General features: G+C 41.6%; 2 protein-coding genes across 2 annotated transcripts; both read right to left on the bottom strand.

The window, feature by feature from the left end:
- Positions 1-718: 718 nt before the first annotated feature.
- On the bottom strand, positions 719-11,097 carry rpgrip1 (RPGR interacting protein 1). Its single transcript, XM_085402489.1, has 31 exons — positions 10,967-11,097; positions 10,543-10,682; positions 10,264-10,317; positions 10,038-10,155; positions 9,620-9,825; positions 9,425-9,527; positions 9,095-9,235; positions 8,191-8,296; positions 8,079-8,102; positions 7,831-7,977; positions 7,640-7,713; positions 7,320-7,525; positions 7,125-7,231; positions 6,987-7,037; positions 6,714-6,893; positions 6,504-6,621; positions 6,188-6,351; positions 5,762-6,107; positions 5,505-5,665; positions 4,944-5,176; positions 4,734-4,849; positions 4,239-4,459; positions 4,109-4,150; positions 3,825-4,009; positions 2,650-2,728; positions 2,460-2,523; positions 2,232-2,326; positions 1,883-2,072; positions 1,708-1,792; positions 1,466-1,593; positions 719-1,101 (listed from the first exon to the last, which is right to left on the bottom strand). Exons 2-31 carry the CDS (start codon positions 10,628-10,630, stop codon positions 878-880), a joined length of 4,056 nt encoding a protein of 1,351 aa, XP_085258615.1. The 5' UTR covers positions 10,631-10,682; positions 10,967-11,097; the 3' UTR covers positions 719-877.
- A 510-nt stretch (positions 11,098-11,607) lies between these two features.
- LOC146675290 (E3 ubiquitin-protein ligase TRIM39-like) lies at positions 11,608-14,997 on the bottom strand. The gene is made up of 7 exons (XM_085402488.1): positions 14,426-14,997; positions 14,228-14,323; positions 13,502-13,735; positions 13,148-13,295; positions 12,973-12,999; positions 12,686-12,831; positions 11,608-12,576 (listed from the first exon to the last, which is right to left on the bottom strand). The coding sequence occupies exons 1-7, from the start codon at positions 14,993-14,995 to the stop codon at positions 12,145-12,147; spliced, it is 1,653 nt and encodes a 550-aa protein (XP_085258614.1). The 5' UTR covers positions 14,996-14,997; the 3' UTR covers positions 11,608-12,144.
- Positions 14,998-16,889: the final 1,892 nt, after the last annotated feature.

Here is a 16,889-nt window from a genome sequence, read left to right as displayed (position 1 = left end):
AAGTTTGTATGTGCTTTGTCACTAGGGGCCACCGTAAATATACTTTTATTTATTCACTCCACATAAAATGTAATAAATAAATCATATAATACAAAAATCAACTATTCACATTTCAACTTTTAACTATTAAAATTTTCAGCTTTTTCTTTTTAAACAAATTTAAAATGAAACAACACAAAACACTACAAACCACAACACAATTAAATATAAATTAAAATATGAAAACAAAAAGAAGATGCACATTCTCTGTCATATGGGCCTGCATGAATAAACTTTCTGAGTCCTTTATCATCTGCAACTGAAAATAGTTGTGGATGATTACTATACCTTACTAATGTGACGTTGTTGTCCCTGGCTCTCTCTCTCTCCCTCCCGCTCTGTTCCTGTGCTACTCAGTGTAACTACCGCCCCTCCCCCCTCTGCCCAGCGTAAAGCACAAGGCTCCCGTGCTGAGTGAAGGAGAAAAAAAGTGCGAGAGAGAGGGTGAGAGAAAGAAAGAAAAAAAACCCCCACGTGACGGCTTGCGATAAGGAGCCGGCTCGCGTCGTTCACTTCAAGGAGTCAGCTCTAAGAGCCATTTCGTTCGCGAACGACCCATCAGTAATAACACTAGCTGGCCCAAGGTTTTCTATAAATCAGTTAGTTTTTGGTCATATAATCGAACACTGTTTGTGTAAAGAACAAATAAAATCGGCCACTTAAAATTCTGAGTTTGGCAGAGAAAAGCAAAGGGGAAAAAAAATCAAAATTACATAAACTTCAAACAGATTTTTGTCTTTCAAAAATGAATCTTTATTTCTTTCCATCGGGAATGTTGGTGAGGCTTTAAAATGGGAAGTGAAAAAGCAAGGCTCATCCTCATGCTTCACTTTTACTTTCAGTAGAAATCACTGTTATCATCATAATCTATCACTTGTAACTGATCCTTTTTCTTTTCTTTGCCTTCTTCTTCCTCCTCCTCTACTTCTTCTTCATCTGTCTTCTCATCTTTCTCAGTCTTGTCCTCCTCGTGAAATTCCTGGTATATCCCAGTCAGAACTTTAGCTGCTTCTAGAGACACTTTGAGACTTCCTATCACCTCGTCTTCATCCACGCTCACAACTGGCAGGAAGAGAAACCATTTGAAAAAATATTATGATTTCTACAAATTAGATGTAGTCAACAGTCATTTTAACTACTATGAATTAATGTGAAGGGTCTTGATGGTTTCCTTCACATAATAAATATCCATTTATCTTCATGCATGCTCAATCATCCAGGTAGGGAAATCCCAAAAAGTTGATTCTGTTAATTTCGATGTGTGTTTCAGTGGGAGAAACGTTTCGTCAACCATCCAGACTGAGTGAGTGAAGAAGTCACTTGGATGAGTGACGAAATGTTTCTCCCACTGAAAACTCTGCATCGAGATGAACAGACTTTTCGGCATATCCAATTAATAAACACTGCTCAAAAAAACCTCACGCACTGTCAAGCTGCTGTTCAATGACATCATTTCCTGTGAGCAGCAGTTCCTGTAGGTTCAGAAAAGCGTGTCCAACGTCCACACACTCCTCGTTATCGTCCATTGGCTCACTGACTACTGTGAACCTTAACCTGCCGTGACACATACAGACACACGAACTTACATTTAGAAGCAAGACTTTTCAATAGCAGAGATATTATTAAACTTCTTAAGTCAGATTTTAACGTCAGATTTGCAAACACTACCTGCCCTGGTTGGGGTCAGTGCCCTCCAACATCGTGTAAAGATACTGTCTAAGTGGAGTTGACTGTGAACCATCCACATAAATCACTGAGAAAGAAACAGAGATTTTGAGTCTATTTAGGATCTTTAAAGTTCAAAGCTTATTGGCACAAACATGGACAGCTCACTAACTCTTACCTCGTGTAAAGTTGTAGTGAATCTCCTCTCCTTTGGTAGGTTTGCGGAGGGACATGGGTGTTTCTGTTGTCTCCATCGGGATGCCCAGCAGCCGATATTCCACGTACACTCGCTGCACTGACTTATCCATTGCCACATTTGAGGAAGGTTCAAAAGTCAGGGACAGAATCTCCACTCGAAGCTTTTCTCCCTGAAATACAATGACAAAATGTTGGCCTCCACATTATTTCCAAAATAAAAGCTCATATTGTGTCCCCCTGTAGCACTATGTAGAAGAGCACAGTAAAGGCGGTATGATTATAATGTTTCCTTTGTTGTCTGTTGTTGCTCCATTCTTTCAGACAGTTACCTTCCTCATTTTTCGTTTTGGTGGTATGACAACGATGTCACTTTGTGAGGAACTTGACTCTGAAGATTCGGGGGCTTCAGTGTCCTCTGCAGCAGCTGTTTAGTCAAAATCAAAGCACTGTCAGCACTGAGCAGTCCTTTTTCTGCATGTTTAATGAATGGCAGAATAAAGCTATAAATTGCCGTAAGCAACCTAAATCAAGTGTGTTGTTTGTATATGAATAGTTACCGCTCTCACTCCTGTCCTCGTCTTCACCCTCAACAACTGACACCTGATCCACAATGGAAATATCCTGAAAAAAGAAAAGACAACACATGAGCCCATTCATCAAGTTCTCATTTGTGTCTTTTCATTCTAAATTTACATAAATTAGCTTTTCACAGCATTGTTTTGAATACAAGAAGGTGATTGAGCTGACCTGAGTTCTGGCATCGCTGACAGAGCTGACCCTCGACACAGTGGCGGGTGATTGTCTGGAAGATGTTCTCTCTGAATACCTTAAATAAGATTTAATATATTTTTAAAAAATTAATCATGTTCTTCTTACAAAATTTCTTATAAGTGACAGATGGATGAAACTGTTTTAAATAAATGTGATGCTGAAAGATTATTTTTTGTACCAATAAATAGTTGGTTTTGCAAAACATGAAGGTCTCTGTATGGAAGCCCGTTTCCGCCACTAAAAAAAAAAAAAAAGCTAGTATCCATAACTCGAAATTTCGAGAAAATAACTCGAAATTTCGAGTTACTTTTCTCAAAATTTCGAGTTAGCTCTGTCAATCAAAAATATACGTGAATGAGGTCGCTTTCTTGTTACCCGGAAGCATATGGCGCAGGACCGCGCACTCAAAAACGGATCCCAACAAATTAAAGTATGTTTGCTGATAGTAACACCATGTGATTCAGCTAATAACACATCATTTGTGAAGCCAGGCTGAAAACACTCAGCAATCTGTGCATTCACGACTGGATGTAATACCGGTAGCTTAGCTGTAGCATTTGTAGCTGAGGGCTTCAGCTTCCGGGTAACATGGAAATGACGTCATTCACGTAGATTACTGATTGGCAGCGCTAACTCGAAATTTCGAGTTGCTTTTCTCAAAATTTTGAGTTAATATGTCGAAATTTCGAGATAATAACTCGAAATTTCGAGATAATAACTTGAAATTTCGAGAAAATAACTCGAAATTTCAAGAAAATAACTCAAAATTTTGAGTTATGGATCCTTTTTTTTTTTTTTTTAGTGGCGGAAACGGGCTTCCATATCTCTGTGTGGTGTTTGAAATGTCAAAAGTGTTGTTTCCAGCGAAAGAACCACTGCCCTTAGTGATTGATATATTTGTTTACCATATTATTTACACATTTGGTCCATATCAGGTCTTGAAGTTAACTCTATTCTGGGAGAGTCAATCTTAAGCTGTTTCTGCTCAGCTCTGCTGATGATCATAAAAGCGATGTTTGAAACTTCCAGTCAATTATTAAAACAATTAAAACTGATTATTATGGATTTAAAAATCTTATTTGGTTTTCATATGTAACTATTTTCAGTGATATCAACTTTAAGAAGCGCCCCTTGTATTAAAAAGAAATTACTTAGTAGCTGGTAAATGAGAAGGTGTGGTCAGTCTTGGCTCAGGTGTCAGATGAGGTGTTCTCTGGTAAAGCTCAGGCGACCTCTTAGTAGACCTCTTTCTGTCTGTAGACGTTGGCCTCACAGAGGTGGTTTGCTCTGCTCTTACATCTTGTGAGCTCCTCTGCTTGGTGGGTGGTGGCCGAGGCTGTAAGCCGACAAATATTGTATATCAGTGCACAAACAAACATGGCTGTATTGCGTGCTGAACTACCTCACCCACACATTCTTCAGATTAAAACCCTACCCAGGATTTTATCTCTTTCTGCAAAGGCTCAGGTTTCCAAGTCTGTGAAAAAAGCCATAGAAAAACAGATTTTAAGCTATAGGGGATAGGAAGTGTCTTTGAACACACAGATATCATGCACTTTCCTTACCTTCACTCTGGGCTTAGCTATGGGTCTCTGTGATGCATCATCCTTCTCTTGTCTCCTCTCCTCCCTTTCACTGCTCTCCCGTGCTCTGCCCTGCATGTCCGCTCTGCTTCCCTGTCGGCCTAGCAAGGCATCCACAGGTGGCTGAAATGGGTACTTCCATTTCATCATTACTCTGACCATGCCTCGAGGTCCACCGGCTGGATCTCTCAGCACATAATCCCCTGACAAAATATGAACTTGTGAGATATTCAGCCTTTCTGGTTTTTGAGCAATGCTACAAAACTGATTCAGAAACAGATGGTACTTTACAACCTGTATATGATCAGTTTCCCTAAACAAGCATGTAAATAGGTTAAATAAAAGTATTATAAACCAATTTGTGTTACTTTGTAGATACTTTGTAGCACTTTTTTCCACCTTCATCTACATTAATGTCTCCTGGAGTTATGGATGCAGAAAAATCATGCAGTTCTTTTACTTTTCTCCATCCCTCACCTCTGATCTCTCTCCCTGTAGCCAGGGTTCGCAGTGGTATTGGGGTTTTGGCCAGATAAGGTGGAGGTATCTGGTCATCACTGTCATCAAACACGTACACCCACAGACTGCTTGACCTGAGAAAAAAGTGCAATTGAGTGAAGTTAGCAGGCTGCTAAAGGTGAGATTAAATAGAAACAAAAACAGAAGAAAACTTTTGAACTAGCGTACCTGAGGTACTGCAGCACATCAGTTGTTATTGCAAGTGGGTAACTAGTAGCGTCATTGAACACTGGATCAGCTGTGCACTTGGTTGTTTGAGAGACATGTGGTGGCAGGTCGTAGAGCCTGTATGTCAGGTAGGCATCAGGAAGTAGTCCTGGCCATCGAGCGCTGAGGCCCACACAGCGTTCCAGCATTACCACCAGTTCATTGGGGATTCCTCCACCATAGTCATGTAACTCCTGCCATAAATATAAATCGAGTCATAAATAGATTCTGTACATGTTTGGAAGCAGAGCATCCAACTTTAAAAGGCTACTTCACCCAAACTGGACTCAAATTGGAAATAAATAAATATAATGAATGCATTTTGTAACAAATACATACACTTAACTGTAAAGCTAATACTGAACAAGGTGACAAGGGGCACAGATTTGCCTTAACACATGTGAACATACATGTAGCTCATACAGTAGGTGCAGTATGAGCTGGAAGGCCAAATTGTGTGTATTCCCAGTGTGGACACACTATTCACTGTGCTTTCATCAGCTTATCTTCTCTCTGATTTACCTCATGAATGCTGTCTTGCCACCCAAGCGTGATCTGCACAGGACTTCTGTGTCTCACTGTTTTCCAGTCAGCTCCACTCTCTGCCACAGTGGCCACAGGCTCTGCAGGAGGGAACAGACGTGCCCAGAAATCCACAACACCGACAACTTCACCCTCGTGTCCTGAGAGGGAGACGGTAAATAAAACGAAAACATTTCTAAGAGATCTTTTTGTTCATCTATGCAGTGGAATTAACAAAACAGCTTCTCTTTACACACCTGTAATATTCACGTGTCCACCAATACGCTCTCCTCTCCTCTCTATGGCACCCATTAGAGACATTTGTCCACTTCCGTGGGTCACAAACCGGACTCCTCCTAATGCCTGGTGGAGCTCTACTCTGACTCTTGACCCCTGACCTCCCAGCCGACCCACATCCCGGACTGTCAGGCAGTAGCGGGATGTGAAGCCATAATTGGGCTGGCTTCCCGACACCAGAGGAGTAGAGTGCATCTCAAAGTCCAGCAGGCTGTACGTGCAGAAGCTCACAATATCTTCACCTTTATCTGCCCCTGGATGGATGCCCCCCATAATACGCAGTCCTGCTGGGGTGAAGGTTGCAGCCTGGTGGTGGGAATGAGCAGTTATCATAACCTTTGGGAAAACAGCTTGAAATGATTCAGGCTCGGGATGTGAGTCTTTACCTTCAGGTGGATCTCTAGCAGCGATTCCCCAGCCTTGAGCTGAGAGAATGACATGTCATCCTCAATGGGCTGCACCACCTCCTGATCTCCAACTGGCCAGGTGTACTGTACTGGTATGGTACGTTTGTAGTTCCTGGGGCTGTATGCCAACTCTTTCAACTGGGCTTTAGGTACAGAGGAGAAAATAAAATGTTTGGAGATTCTGTCTAATGTACATCATTTCTTGCATGTCAAATAGTAAGTCTGAGTAACTAATTAGCAATTGTTTGTCGTTACTATAATGTAGAAAGGGTTGCTGTCATTTTCATCGTCACACCTTGTAAACTGTTGATCTGCAGAGCTCTTTTTGATAGCAGTTTGTCTTTCTCTGCAATCCTCCTCCTGCTCTCCTCTCTCTCTCTCTGCACCTTCTGGCTGACTGTACTTAACTCTTGCTTTGAGAAGAAAATGGGAGAAATTGCAAAAAAAATGGCGATAACGGCTATGTTCCACATAATTCACATATGCATTTAAAAGCTGTGCAAACCTGCAGGTCTTTAGTGATTTGGTGCTCCAGCAGTAAAAGGTTTCTGGTTTTCTGTAATTCGAGCACAGACTCAGCATGAGATGCCTGGATATTCACCAGCTCGCAGGGTGAATCTTCCAACTTCCCATCAGCCAGGAGGAAGCGCAAACCCTCCTTGCTCTCCTGCTGCGTTCTAAATGCCTGCAGTGAAAACGACACGAGGCTAAAAAAAAGGCAATTTATCTACTAATTTATGTGGTTTGTTTGTCTGACAGGGTGCAACGGAGTGCAAACCTTGATCTGCAGAAGGGTTTCGCTCAGCTCCTCAACGCTCATGTCAAACTCCTGGAAGAGAGGGAACCGTGTCACAAAGTGTGCTTAAAGCACCGATAACACACAGAAAGTGTAAATTAGCTGCTGAAAACTTCGGACCTTGCTCACAGAGTCCAGCCTGTCCTGCAGAGCAGAGACCTGCTCCTTGTACCGGAGCACCTCCTGTTCCAGCTGCTCTTGTTTGTCTCTCATAGACAAGGAAAGCTCTAAATGTAACAACAGAAATGAACAAACGGGGTTGTTATTACACAACCTGTTTGCTTTGGACGAGCACATGCCGAGAAATGAAGAGACCTCTTTCTTGCTCCATCTGCTCCTCCAGTATCTCCTTCTCTCGTCTCAGTTTCTCCTTCTCTACTTCCAGCCTGCGCCTGTCTTCCTGCTCTGCGAGCAGCATTTCCTCCATCCTGCTGATATTTCCCCCGAGCTTCTCGCTTGTCTGGAGCACTTCTTTCTGTTTTTCCACCTGGTGATCATGGGTGCTTTGAGAAGATAAAGTACTGAAAAAAGGGTGGAAAAAAAGGTTTAAATAACCACTGAAACAACAGGTGATGTTTTGTGGTTTATATTGGAATTAATAACTTTCTTTGGTCTTGAAGCACATACTCTTTTACCTTTCTAGCAGCGTGTCATAATTTCTTTTAATCAGGTCCCTCTCTCCTTCCAGGTCTGATATCCTCTCCTGCAGCTGATAGAGAAATTATATATTATATGATCTCCAGATTTTTGGTAATGACCCATAGACATCCTTCTGTCATCTTTGAGGTTCTCTCTTAGATTTGTTCCTGCAGATGAGGTAGCGTACCTTGTCGAGGGTCTGCAGAGACAGGGTCGTGTTGGTAAGCTGTCCCTCTAGTTCCAGAGCTTTTTGTCTTTCCTGTTTCAGTTGTTCGGTCAGTTCCTCAGCTTTCCCCAGCAGAGCTCCTTGACTTTCCCTCATTGATCTCTGAGTCTGATATAAAAACATGGCAGTCAAAATTACGATTAGCGCTTTTTCAAATTTTACTTACCTGAAACATCAGCTGAACTTTATCAGTGTGCTGAGACCTTTACCTCTTCTAGCTGATTCTCATACGCCTAGAAGAAAAGCAAAATGTCTAGTAAGCTGAAAAAAGAAGTTCCTGTGACATAAGAAAAGAAATGTTTGACAGACAGTGTTTCTGACCTCTTGCAGGTTGGTGAATTTCTCCTGTGTAACTCTCAGGGCAGCACTCTTTTCTGAAAGCTGCTTTTGCAGACGGATTAAATCCACATTCTCCCTGATAGTTATTCTGGTAGAGACAAATCATTTTGGACATATTTCATGGATGAATTTACTTATGTTCTTTTTTAAAAAAAAAAAAAGCAAAAATGCAAGTGTTTGCTTATGTTTGTGTTTAAAGTTTAAGATCACAGGTTTATTTTCTGTCCTCACCGTTACATCAGTGGATGCTCAAACACGATGAACGCTTTAAACAAGGCTTCATCTCAGACAGCTCTGTTTTTGCTTTTTCAGTTTTTGTTGATGACAAAGAGAGGGAACAATCCTGGTGTTTGCTCACACCTTCTGTTTGCAATTTGCAGCCAATAAGAAGAAAGTTCAAAAAGGGAGACTGAGGAGCTACGACACACAGTGAGCTTTCAGACAGTGAGTGGGTTGAACGGACAGGCTGTGCCCAAGCCCAGTAAAACATAAACAAGACTTATTTTAAATCAGCTGATTCACTCACTGGTGAACTGTGCAAAGCTTGTCTGGTAGAGTGTGAAAGTGAGCACAAAGGGCTCAACTCAATTCGAGTGCACAGCCGTGATACAACGTGTGAGATTATTGTATGATATGCTGGGAGGATACATGCTGTATCATGCACAAAGGCACTTAGCTCTACAATGCTGCCATTTGATGTTCTTGCTACAAACGGCTCAAGCAAATTAAGTCAAACTAGGATGCTGTCATGCTGAGCATTCACAGTTATTCTCACAGTGAACATAAATATCCCCTAAAAAGCCTTTCAAAAAATGCAGTAACATCAATTATCCTGTTTTATTTAATTGTTTCATTATTGTCTCTGTGATGTCTCTGCTGTAGCTACCGGTGTCTGTCGGCCTGTTGCTTCCTCATCTCTCGAAAGGTCCCCTCAATCTCTTTCTCTTTCTCTCTCAGCGAGTCTCTGAGCGCCTGGGCAGTTAGTTCCAGCTCTGCCACCCTCACCTGTTCTGTCATAGTGGACCTGCTGGGTGGGAAAGACACAGTGAGATTCAGAGGCTTTTAGCGCAGATGTTTTCCTTGTCGCTTATTAATGTGCGTCATGTGATTTACTTCAGCTACGCAAGAGTGTGGTCAGTCATGTCACGCTAAAGGATGATCTGCTGTAGCTAATGGATCATTTGGTCATTTAGCACATCACACATGGGACACTTACAACCTCTCCATCTCTGCCCTGGTGTCTTCCAGTGTAGGGCCATATCGAGGTGGTGCAGTCTGGGCTGCCCTCCTCATTCCACCGTCTCCGTCCAGATTTTTACCTAACAACACGAAGACCAGGGAAGGAAAATAAAGAGATTTAAGAGGGAATCACTGCGGCCTCTATTCTTGTTGTTGTTGCTGTTGCACACACCTTTACTGAATTTGTAGGGTGTGCGAGCTCCCAGGTCCATAATGTGCTGCTTGGCCAGGCTGAGTTTGTTCTGCAGCACTCCTTTCTGGCTCTCCAGCATTGCCACTCGGGCTTCCAGCTCCTGTATTGTGTCCTCCATGTCCCTCTCCTTAACACCACTGGAGCCAGGACTGGTCTGACGAAGACGCATTAGCCTAGCAGACATACTGAGGCAAAGCAGAGAGGTTTAATTGGCCACAGTTTGGCTGACAGGTGTTCAGTAAGTGCCTTTAAAAAGTGCAAAAGGCACTCCTTAATCTCTCTTTGGAGTTTCAATATTACTTTCATCTTATTGCCAGTAAATAAATTTTCATTAATATGCTCCACGTTGTTCAAATGTATGGAATCAGGTACAAAAAGTGTATTTTGCGTGTGTTACCTGCGTAGTCTCTGGTCCTGGGTGCGTGTGTGTTGTTTTAGCACACTGTTCTCCTCCTGCAGTCGGAGGCACAGGTCCTCCAGGTGCTCTCTGGGAAATCGAAAAAGGCGCTGAGGGTCTGCTGGACAGGGAGATGGAGACACAGAGAAAGCACACACAGACATGAAAACTGAAGATTCTGTTGTGCGACTTCCATACAGACTATAAAAACCTGAAGTGCTTTTACCTTTTGTCCTCATGACATGATGCTTCTTCCAGGACTTGACATCCCGTAGAGTATCTGAGAAGATGGCAATGAGGCGATATTTGCAGTTATTCCTAATGATTTACAGTTTATTTATTGCCTAAACCCTGCTCATAATTAATAAACTGAGACTTAATGCAAAGCTAAATTGTAACATTCATTGGCATTATCTCTTTGATGCTTGTACTTCAAGGTTTTGGTTTATTTTCTTCAAGTTGTGTTTTTAATGACAGACAAAAACACATATCAGTACAAACCAACCTGGGACAGTTGGCATCAGTCCCCCTCTCATCAGGCCCACATCCCTCACTGGGAGGTCCCCAGCTGTCTCGTCCACCACCGGCGACATTACACCGCTCTTCACAGACTCATCTTCTCAGAAACCTTCAGCCTTACAAAACCTGAATTTGGTTCAAATGAGGTTGAATTGCTGAAGACGAAATACCTTAATACTGCAAATATGACACGTTTTAAAGTTTCACTATGGTAACTACACTAAACGGCAATAAACAATTAAAAACAGAGAATAATTGTAGGGTCTCTACAGTCTAACTGTTTTAAAAGATATTCCAAAGTGACTACTTTAAACTGTAATGTGCTCAATGCCCAGAAAAGCTAACAGTTTATTTTAAAGAATTCAGACTTCAACACTGAAAGATTTCCTAATAAGAACTATTTAACTCACCGTGTGAGAATTGTGTGGTGTTTCCTGCTTGAGCCCGGTGTCCAGCACAACCAGGCAGGATTTATGTCTGTCCGTCCTGTCCAGGTTTAATCCCTCTTAAGACTTTCTTCTTTCGTTCCTTCCCAACCTCTGTTAGCTTAGTCTTCACAGAGAGATGCTTTCTACTTTAGATCTATGTTAATATATTTCCGTGCATAGATGTAATTCAGTGAGAAACATTAGTATATAGTAGTCGTGGTCCAATCTTGAAGCAGTGTTCCACATGCGTGGATGCTAATCCTATTTCCATGATAATCTGATTAGCGAGCATCAGATTGTAGATTAAGATGTGCTCTGAAATCAGTTTGTAGTTAGGTTATAATGACTGAGGAGAGCTGTTATTAGAGTGAAGCAGGTCTCAGATCTGTTTACTGAAGCACAAGGGAAGCAGATAATAAATACGTGGGTGGAGGCTGTAAGCATATACAACAGATAACAGCAGCTGATTGAAAAACACGAGTATGGTTCTCATGTAGTGCTTTTCTACTCAAGGTCACTTTTATTACAGTATTTTCAGAGGCTAAGAATAAATTGACTGACAAGCAGTTTCATGGCCTGATGGTTTATTATACAAATGAAAAGGACATACGAAGATGATTCAGTCAATTCATTGTGTTGCATTTGTATGCTATAGATTTTCAGTGTTGTTTTAAATACAAGGATTTACAAGAACATTAGAGCTGTAACACTCAAGAACGGGAAGGCCAGAAAACAGATGAAACCAAGACGAACTTGTATCAGGATGATGGGAGGAGAAACGTGTGGAGAAGGAAAGAAACAGTTGATGATCAGAAGCATGTGGTGGGACCAGTGTTATGGCATGGACATGTACAGTCACTAGTGTTTATTGATGATGTGACAGCTGATAGAAGTAAAAGGATGAATTCTCTAGTATACAAGCCAGAATACAATATATCCTATATGTAGAAATCATTATTTTACAGTTGCTAAGCAAAGCAAGTAGAGTTTGAGATATTTATTGAGAAAGGAGTATTTTTTATGAACAGTTTCATTCAAAAATTTAATACTAACTTTAGAATTTGCATGCAGTTTTTAAATGTTTAAAAATATCTTCATGCATTACAAAACAGGGAACAGTTTAATGCAAAAAAACACAAACAAACCCAGATCGACGTACATCATATAGTGATGTCATCTAAGTCCTTGCCTTCATCAATTCCACTGACTTGGCGGATGATAAGTGGCGATTTGTTGCTGCCGTTGTCACTCATGTCAGGGTTAAAAAAGGGAAGCATGGCGTCGGTGAATTGGACGCATTTGAAAGAATAGATGTGTGACTGGGTCTCTGTGTCGTAAAATGACACCCTGCCTTCCTCATAATCCAAAAACACCCCAACGACATGTGGTCTCTGAGCGAGGCACAACAGCTCTGCCTGTCCAGCACATGCCCGGTACTCACTGCCCTTCCTCAAACAGATAGTCCAATAACCATCTTCTGGACACAGTGTGATCAAACCTTTCCTGTTGACTGATTCTTTAGCTACACCTAGATCCCACGCTGTCTTGTCTCCGACATTCACCTCCCAGTAGTGCCTTCCTGTGGTGAATCCCTGTTTAAGGAGAGAGCTACACATCACTGACTGCCCATTTTTCCGTGTATCACAGAGAGCAACAAAAAGACAAAATGTTTAAAGGGGAACCCGCTACATCTTTAATTACCTTGAGGGCGAGGACACATGGCGCCGTGTCAAAACGCTCTGGTATGTCAGCCACGTTTTGTTCAGCCTCTCCATCCCAGACCTGCCTCCCATCCTCTGATAAAACCAGCCAAGGGTTGGCTGTCCTGGGGTCCAGCTGAACATCAGCTGGTAGGAAGACACAGTTTATGCGGGACTTTATTAGCCTCTTATTTCTAATAAGAAAATATTTTTGTGTGGTTTTCTGTTTTGTCAAAGCAGGAAATATAAATGTTCCCTTTCATGACAGTTAACAGTGAACATTCTTACCTGCATACTGCTGAATCTTCTCATGCTCTGCAAAAAGATCAGAACATACGGTCAAAAATACTCCACCCATGTGTGATCTTTGATTGCGATGTTGTTTGAAAGCAGCTGTTCAGTCATTTAATGTAATGATGCTGACAAAAAACAAATACATAAAAAAAGCTGAATAGATATGAACCTTGAATGGAAAGTTTTTTCAGCTCCGATTGCAGCTGCTGCACAATGTTGACCACTGCTCTGCGTAATATCCCCAAACTGGTGTCTGCATGGACGATGATTTCAGAGCAGGATTTGGCCGATGGAGGAGAACTCAGAGCTGGAAACCTCTGACACAAAGAAGAGAAAACTTACTTTAAAAGCAATGATTTACAATACAAAGCAGGATGACTTAAAAAAAATCCTGATTTTTGTAACTGGATACAATAACAGCAAAACAATGACAAATGATCCATCTCCCACTGAATTGGAGCCACTTCCCATGTGTTTTTCTGTCTACCTCCCCACCTTCTGGAAAATAAACTAAATTCCTAACCTGTATGAGATGGAGGTGGTCATCTGTGTGAAAAAGCTGCTCCATTTCACTTCTTCTCCTCTGCAGTTCAGTGATTTCCAGCTCAAGTTCTGCAACGAGCCTGTCTGCCCTCTGCTCCGCTGCCGCCTGCCTCCTCTGGATCATCTCCACCAGCTCGGCTTGATTTCTCTCCATGGTACGAATGAGAGCGGAGAAAACCTGTACGCTTTTCTCTATGTCTCTCTTTGAATTTACCTATAGAGGGCATTAAGCAAATACAAACAAAAACACATTTTTCCTCAGGGAAGCAAAAGGTTCAGCAGTAGATCCATTTGAACACATGTGGCTTCCAAGCAGAACAATACAGAACCCAGACAGTTGATTATGTCCATCTGAACATTGTGTTTTCAGTGTTGTCATTCATTTAAGTGAGTTCATCAGTCTCAGGGAACTTACATAATGACCGAAACCAGCACCATTGCCTGACAATGTCCAGGAGATTTCACACCCTGGACAGGGAGGAATGCCAACTGGGAGACAGGGGGACGATCTGAGAACTGAACTGAGAAAGGGCCTAACTGTCTTACAATGTGCTGATTGATCAGTGGTCACGACAATTTGCATATTAATGATGATGAAACTGAGCTCACGGTCCATTGTTATGGAATGGTGCCAGTTTCTAGGTGCTTTAATCACAGCCTGAGAGGCTTAAACCTCCAGATATTCTATGCTCTTATGTTAACTCACTTTGCTGAGCTCCACACATCGTTTAATCTCCTCCACTTTCTGCAGTCTGTCCTGGATCATTTGCTGAACATCACCCTCGATCCTCTTCATCTGCACCTAAACGTTAAAACGAGGACATAACCTTTAAATAGTTACAGTCTTATGCCAGAGTTTAGCATTTAATTTAACAAGAGTTCAGTGCTGCGGAGGAGTTCACACCTTCCTCTCTTGGCTTTCTCGTTCCACTGGGACCGTTTTGTGAGAGCGGTGGTCGGTTTCGGTGCACAGCACACAAACACACCTTTGGTCACTTCTGCAGAACAGCTCCAAAAGCCTTTGGTGCTTTTTACACATCCTGTTCTGCAGCATTGCCACGGGTTCAATCAGCTTGTGAATCCTCAAGGTGGCAACTCTCAGGTGAGGCTCCAGGTGCATCTCGCAGTACGAAGTCAGACACGTGAGGCATGATTTCTGTGCCTCAGTTTTCGTTCCTGTGCACACATCGCAATAGATGACTTTTTCTGTCGCTGCAATCACGCCGTTCTGCCTTCTCGCTCGGATCTGCTCTGAAATTTCCTTCGCAAAAGAGTTTTCACAAAGCTCAGGGCGGCCTTCAAAGACTGTGTGACATTTGGGGCAGCTAATTGCACGGCTAACGTCCCAGTGTGTTGTGATGCAGGTGAAGCAGAAGCTGTGACCGCAGGGGATGGAGACGGGCTCTGAGAAAACATCTTGGCAGATGGAACACTGAAACTGCACCTCTGACAGACGAAAACTATTGGAAGCCATCACCTCAGAGCTAAAGAAAGAACATTAGAGAGGAGAGAGCTTAGAAAACATTAATCATTTACTTTCTGAGTCACTGAGAAAGTCACTATTGGTAACACTGGGACATTTACAAGGCTAACAAATGACCTCAAACGTAGATCAAGGTCATTTTTCAAGGCATTTCCCATATTGTCAGCTCTGTAAGTACTTGGAATAGAGCCAGACGCACAAACCTCCTTATCAAAGGTTTGAAACAATTCAAAGCAGTTCACTGGACAAAGTCCAGCTGCATGGTGACATAGTTCAGCCTTTCACTTCCTCTTTAAGCTTAACTTTAAAAAAGGGCCTGAGACACTGAACAGACATACTAACAGGCTCCTTCTTTTCCAACCATTGTAATTTGGATGTGGAAACTTTTCAGTATAACATATTCCATTAGGGGGTAAAAACTGACAGCTTCAGATATTAGTATAAAGTATGTTATTTGTCTGGTACAAAGGAAAGCAGATCAAGAGCAGAAATATCTAAAAAATAATGTTGAGTCATACCTAGTTCATCTCTCATCGTGTTTTGCTCTTACCTTTCCTGAATGCGAAAGCTGATCTCTGAGGCAGCGAAACATAATACTAGCACTGTGGTTGTGAAGCCAAAGTCCTTCCTATTCAGCTGTTGGCACACCCACACGACTCTCCCTCTCATTCTCTTTTTTCTCCTTTGCATTTTGTTCCTGGGCGGGAGGAGTAAGGTCTGTATCAGGTGCATTGCTGGTTTTGTATTGTGTGGCAGTTCTTTGTATGGATGTATTGCTGCTGTGTTTGTATTGCGCACACCTTAAATGTTGATTTTAAAAAAAAAATATATATATATTATATTTTTGAACACGGATGATTTATCTGTTACCCATTTCTCATACTCCTGCAATAGATTCACAGCTCAACACGCTGAAAAGATCTTCAGAAAACCGCAGCACTGATCCATACTGTCTGAAGGCCTACTTTTTAAAAATGTCACATATAAGCCCAGTGAAAAAATCTTGGTGCTGCAGAAAGTCAATTGTCAGTTAAAGTGAATATTAAGAGGTGTTGACACTGAAAAAAAGAACAAAAGCAGAGGTTAGTCTCACCTCCTCAGAAGTATCCTCAGCATCCTTTAGATACATTGCATGCTTTAGATGCGATGGCAATGGCTGAGTTGATTCATATAGTACATTTGCTTACATGATTACATGACTGAATTTGCTGAACACAAAAGAGAAAAAAAAGACTGAAAAAAATCTATGTTGGCTTATTATATTTTAAAGCAATAAAAAGTACAAAACAAAATTTGAAATAAAAGACAAGTTAATACATACATACACACACACTAAAGAGATTCAGGAAAACAAACAAACAAAACAAACAAAAAAACATTGTTGTTCTTTATGTTGCAAGTTCATGGGAGAAACAGAAGAGTGTTCTTCAAGCGTAGCATGCTGGTACTCTGTGACCCGGAAACACCCTCGGACAAAAACTATTTCATCCTAATGACAAAACACATAAAAACAAACTGAACTGTGTGTGCTGTGCAATTGAGTGAGGAGTGCTCAGACCTTTACATAGGAGAGCCCACTCTGCAGATGCATAGTACAACATAGGAGGCCCAGCTCATCAGCACAGATGTACATATTCACATCATTCTTTTGAAGGTAAAAAGGCTCACATTTTGGTTAGAAGACACAGATGCTTTTTGAGATAATGGTAAATGACGCCATATGTGTCCATCTGAAACTCACCATCACTTTTTAGAACTGAAAAAGCTTTTTGGATGAAAAATGAAATGTCTTCAAGAACTTAATAAGAAGTCCAGTTGCCTTCAACTCAGACGCTGCAGTTTCATTTTATAAAGCATCTTTCTCATTGGTCAGATTTTTGTACTC

Source organism: Rhamphochromis longiceps, linkage group LG3 (genome assembly GCF_057381845.1).
Source record: "Rhamphochromis longiceps isolate RC_006_pf linkage group LG3, R_longiceps_female_GT1.1, whole genome shotgun sequence".
NCBI lineage: Eukaryota > Metazoa > Chordata > Actinopteri > Cichliformes > Cichlidae > Rhamphochromis > Rhamphochromis longiceps.
This window is presented reverse-complemented; position numbering and strand designations above follow the sequence as displayed.

Coding starts and splice junctions, on each gene's coding strand:
- rpgrip1 (XM_085402489.1), bottom strand. CDS start 10,630: ATGTCGCCGGTGGTGGACGAGACAGCTGGGGACCTCCCAGTGAGGGAT. Junction 6,622..6,713: donor AAATCACTAAAGACCTGCAG/GTTTGCACAGCT, acceptor TTCTTCTCAAAG/CAAGAGTTAAGTACAGTCAG. Junction 4,460..4,733: donor TACAGGGAGAGAGATCAGAG/GTGAGGGATGGA, acceptor ATATTTTGTCAG/GGGATTATGTGCTGAGAGAT.
- LOC146675290 (XM_085402488.1), bottom strand. CDS start 14,995: ATGGCTTCCAATAGTTTTCGTCTGTCAGAGGTGCAGTTTCAGTGTTCC. Junction 13,296..13,501: donor ACCACCTCCATCTCATACAG/GTTAGGAATTTA, acceptor TCTTTGTGTCAG/AGGTTTCCAGCTCTGAGTTC. Junction 12,577..12,685: donor CATGTGTCCTCGCCCTCAAG/GTAATTAAAGAT, acceptor CTCCTTAAACAG/GGATTCACCACAGGAAGGCA.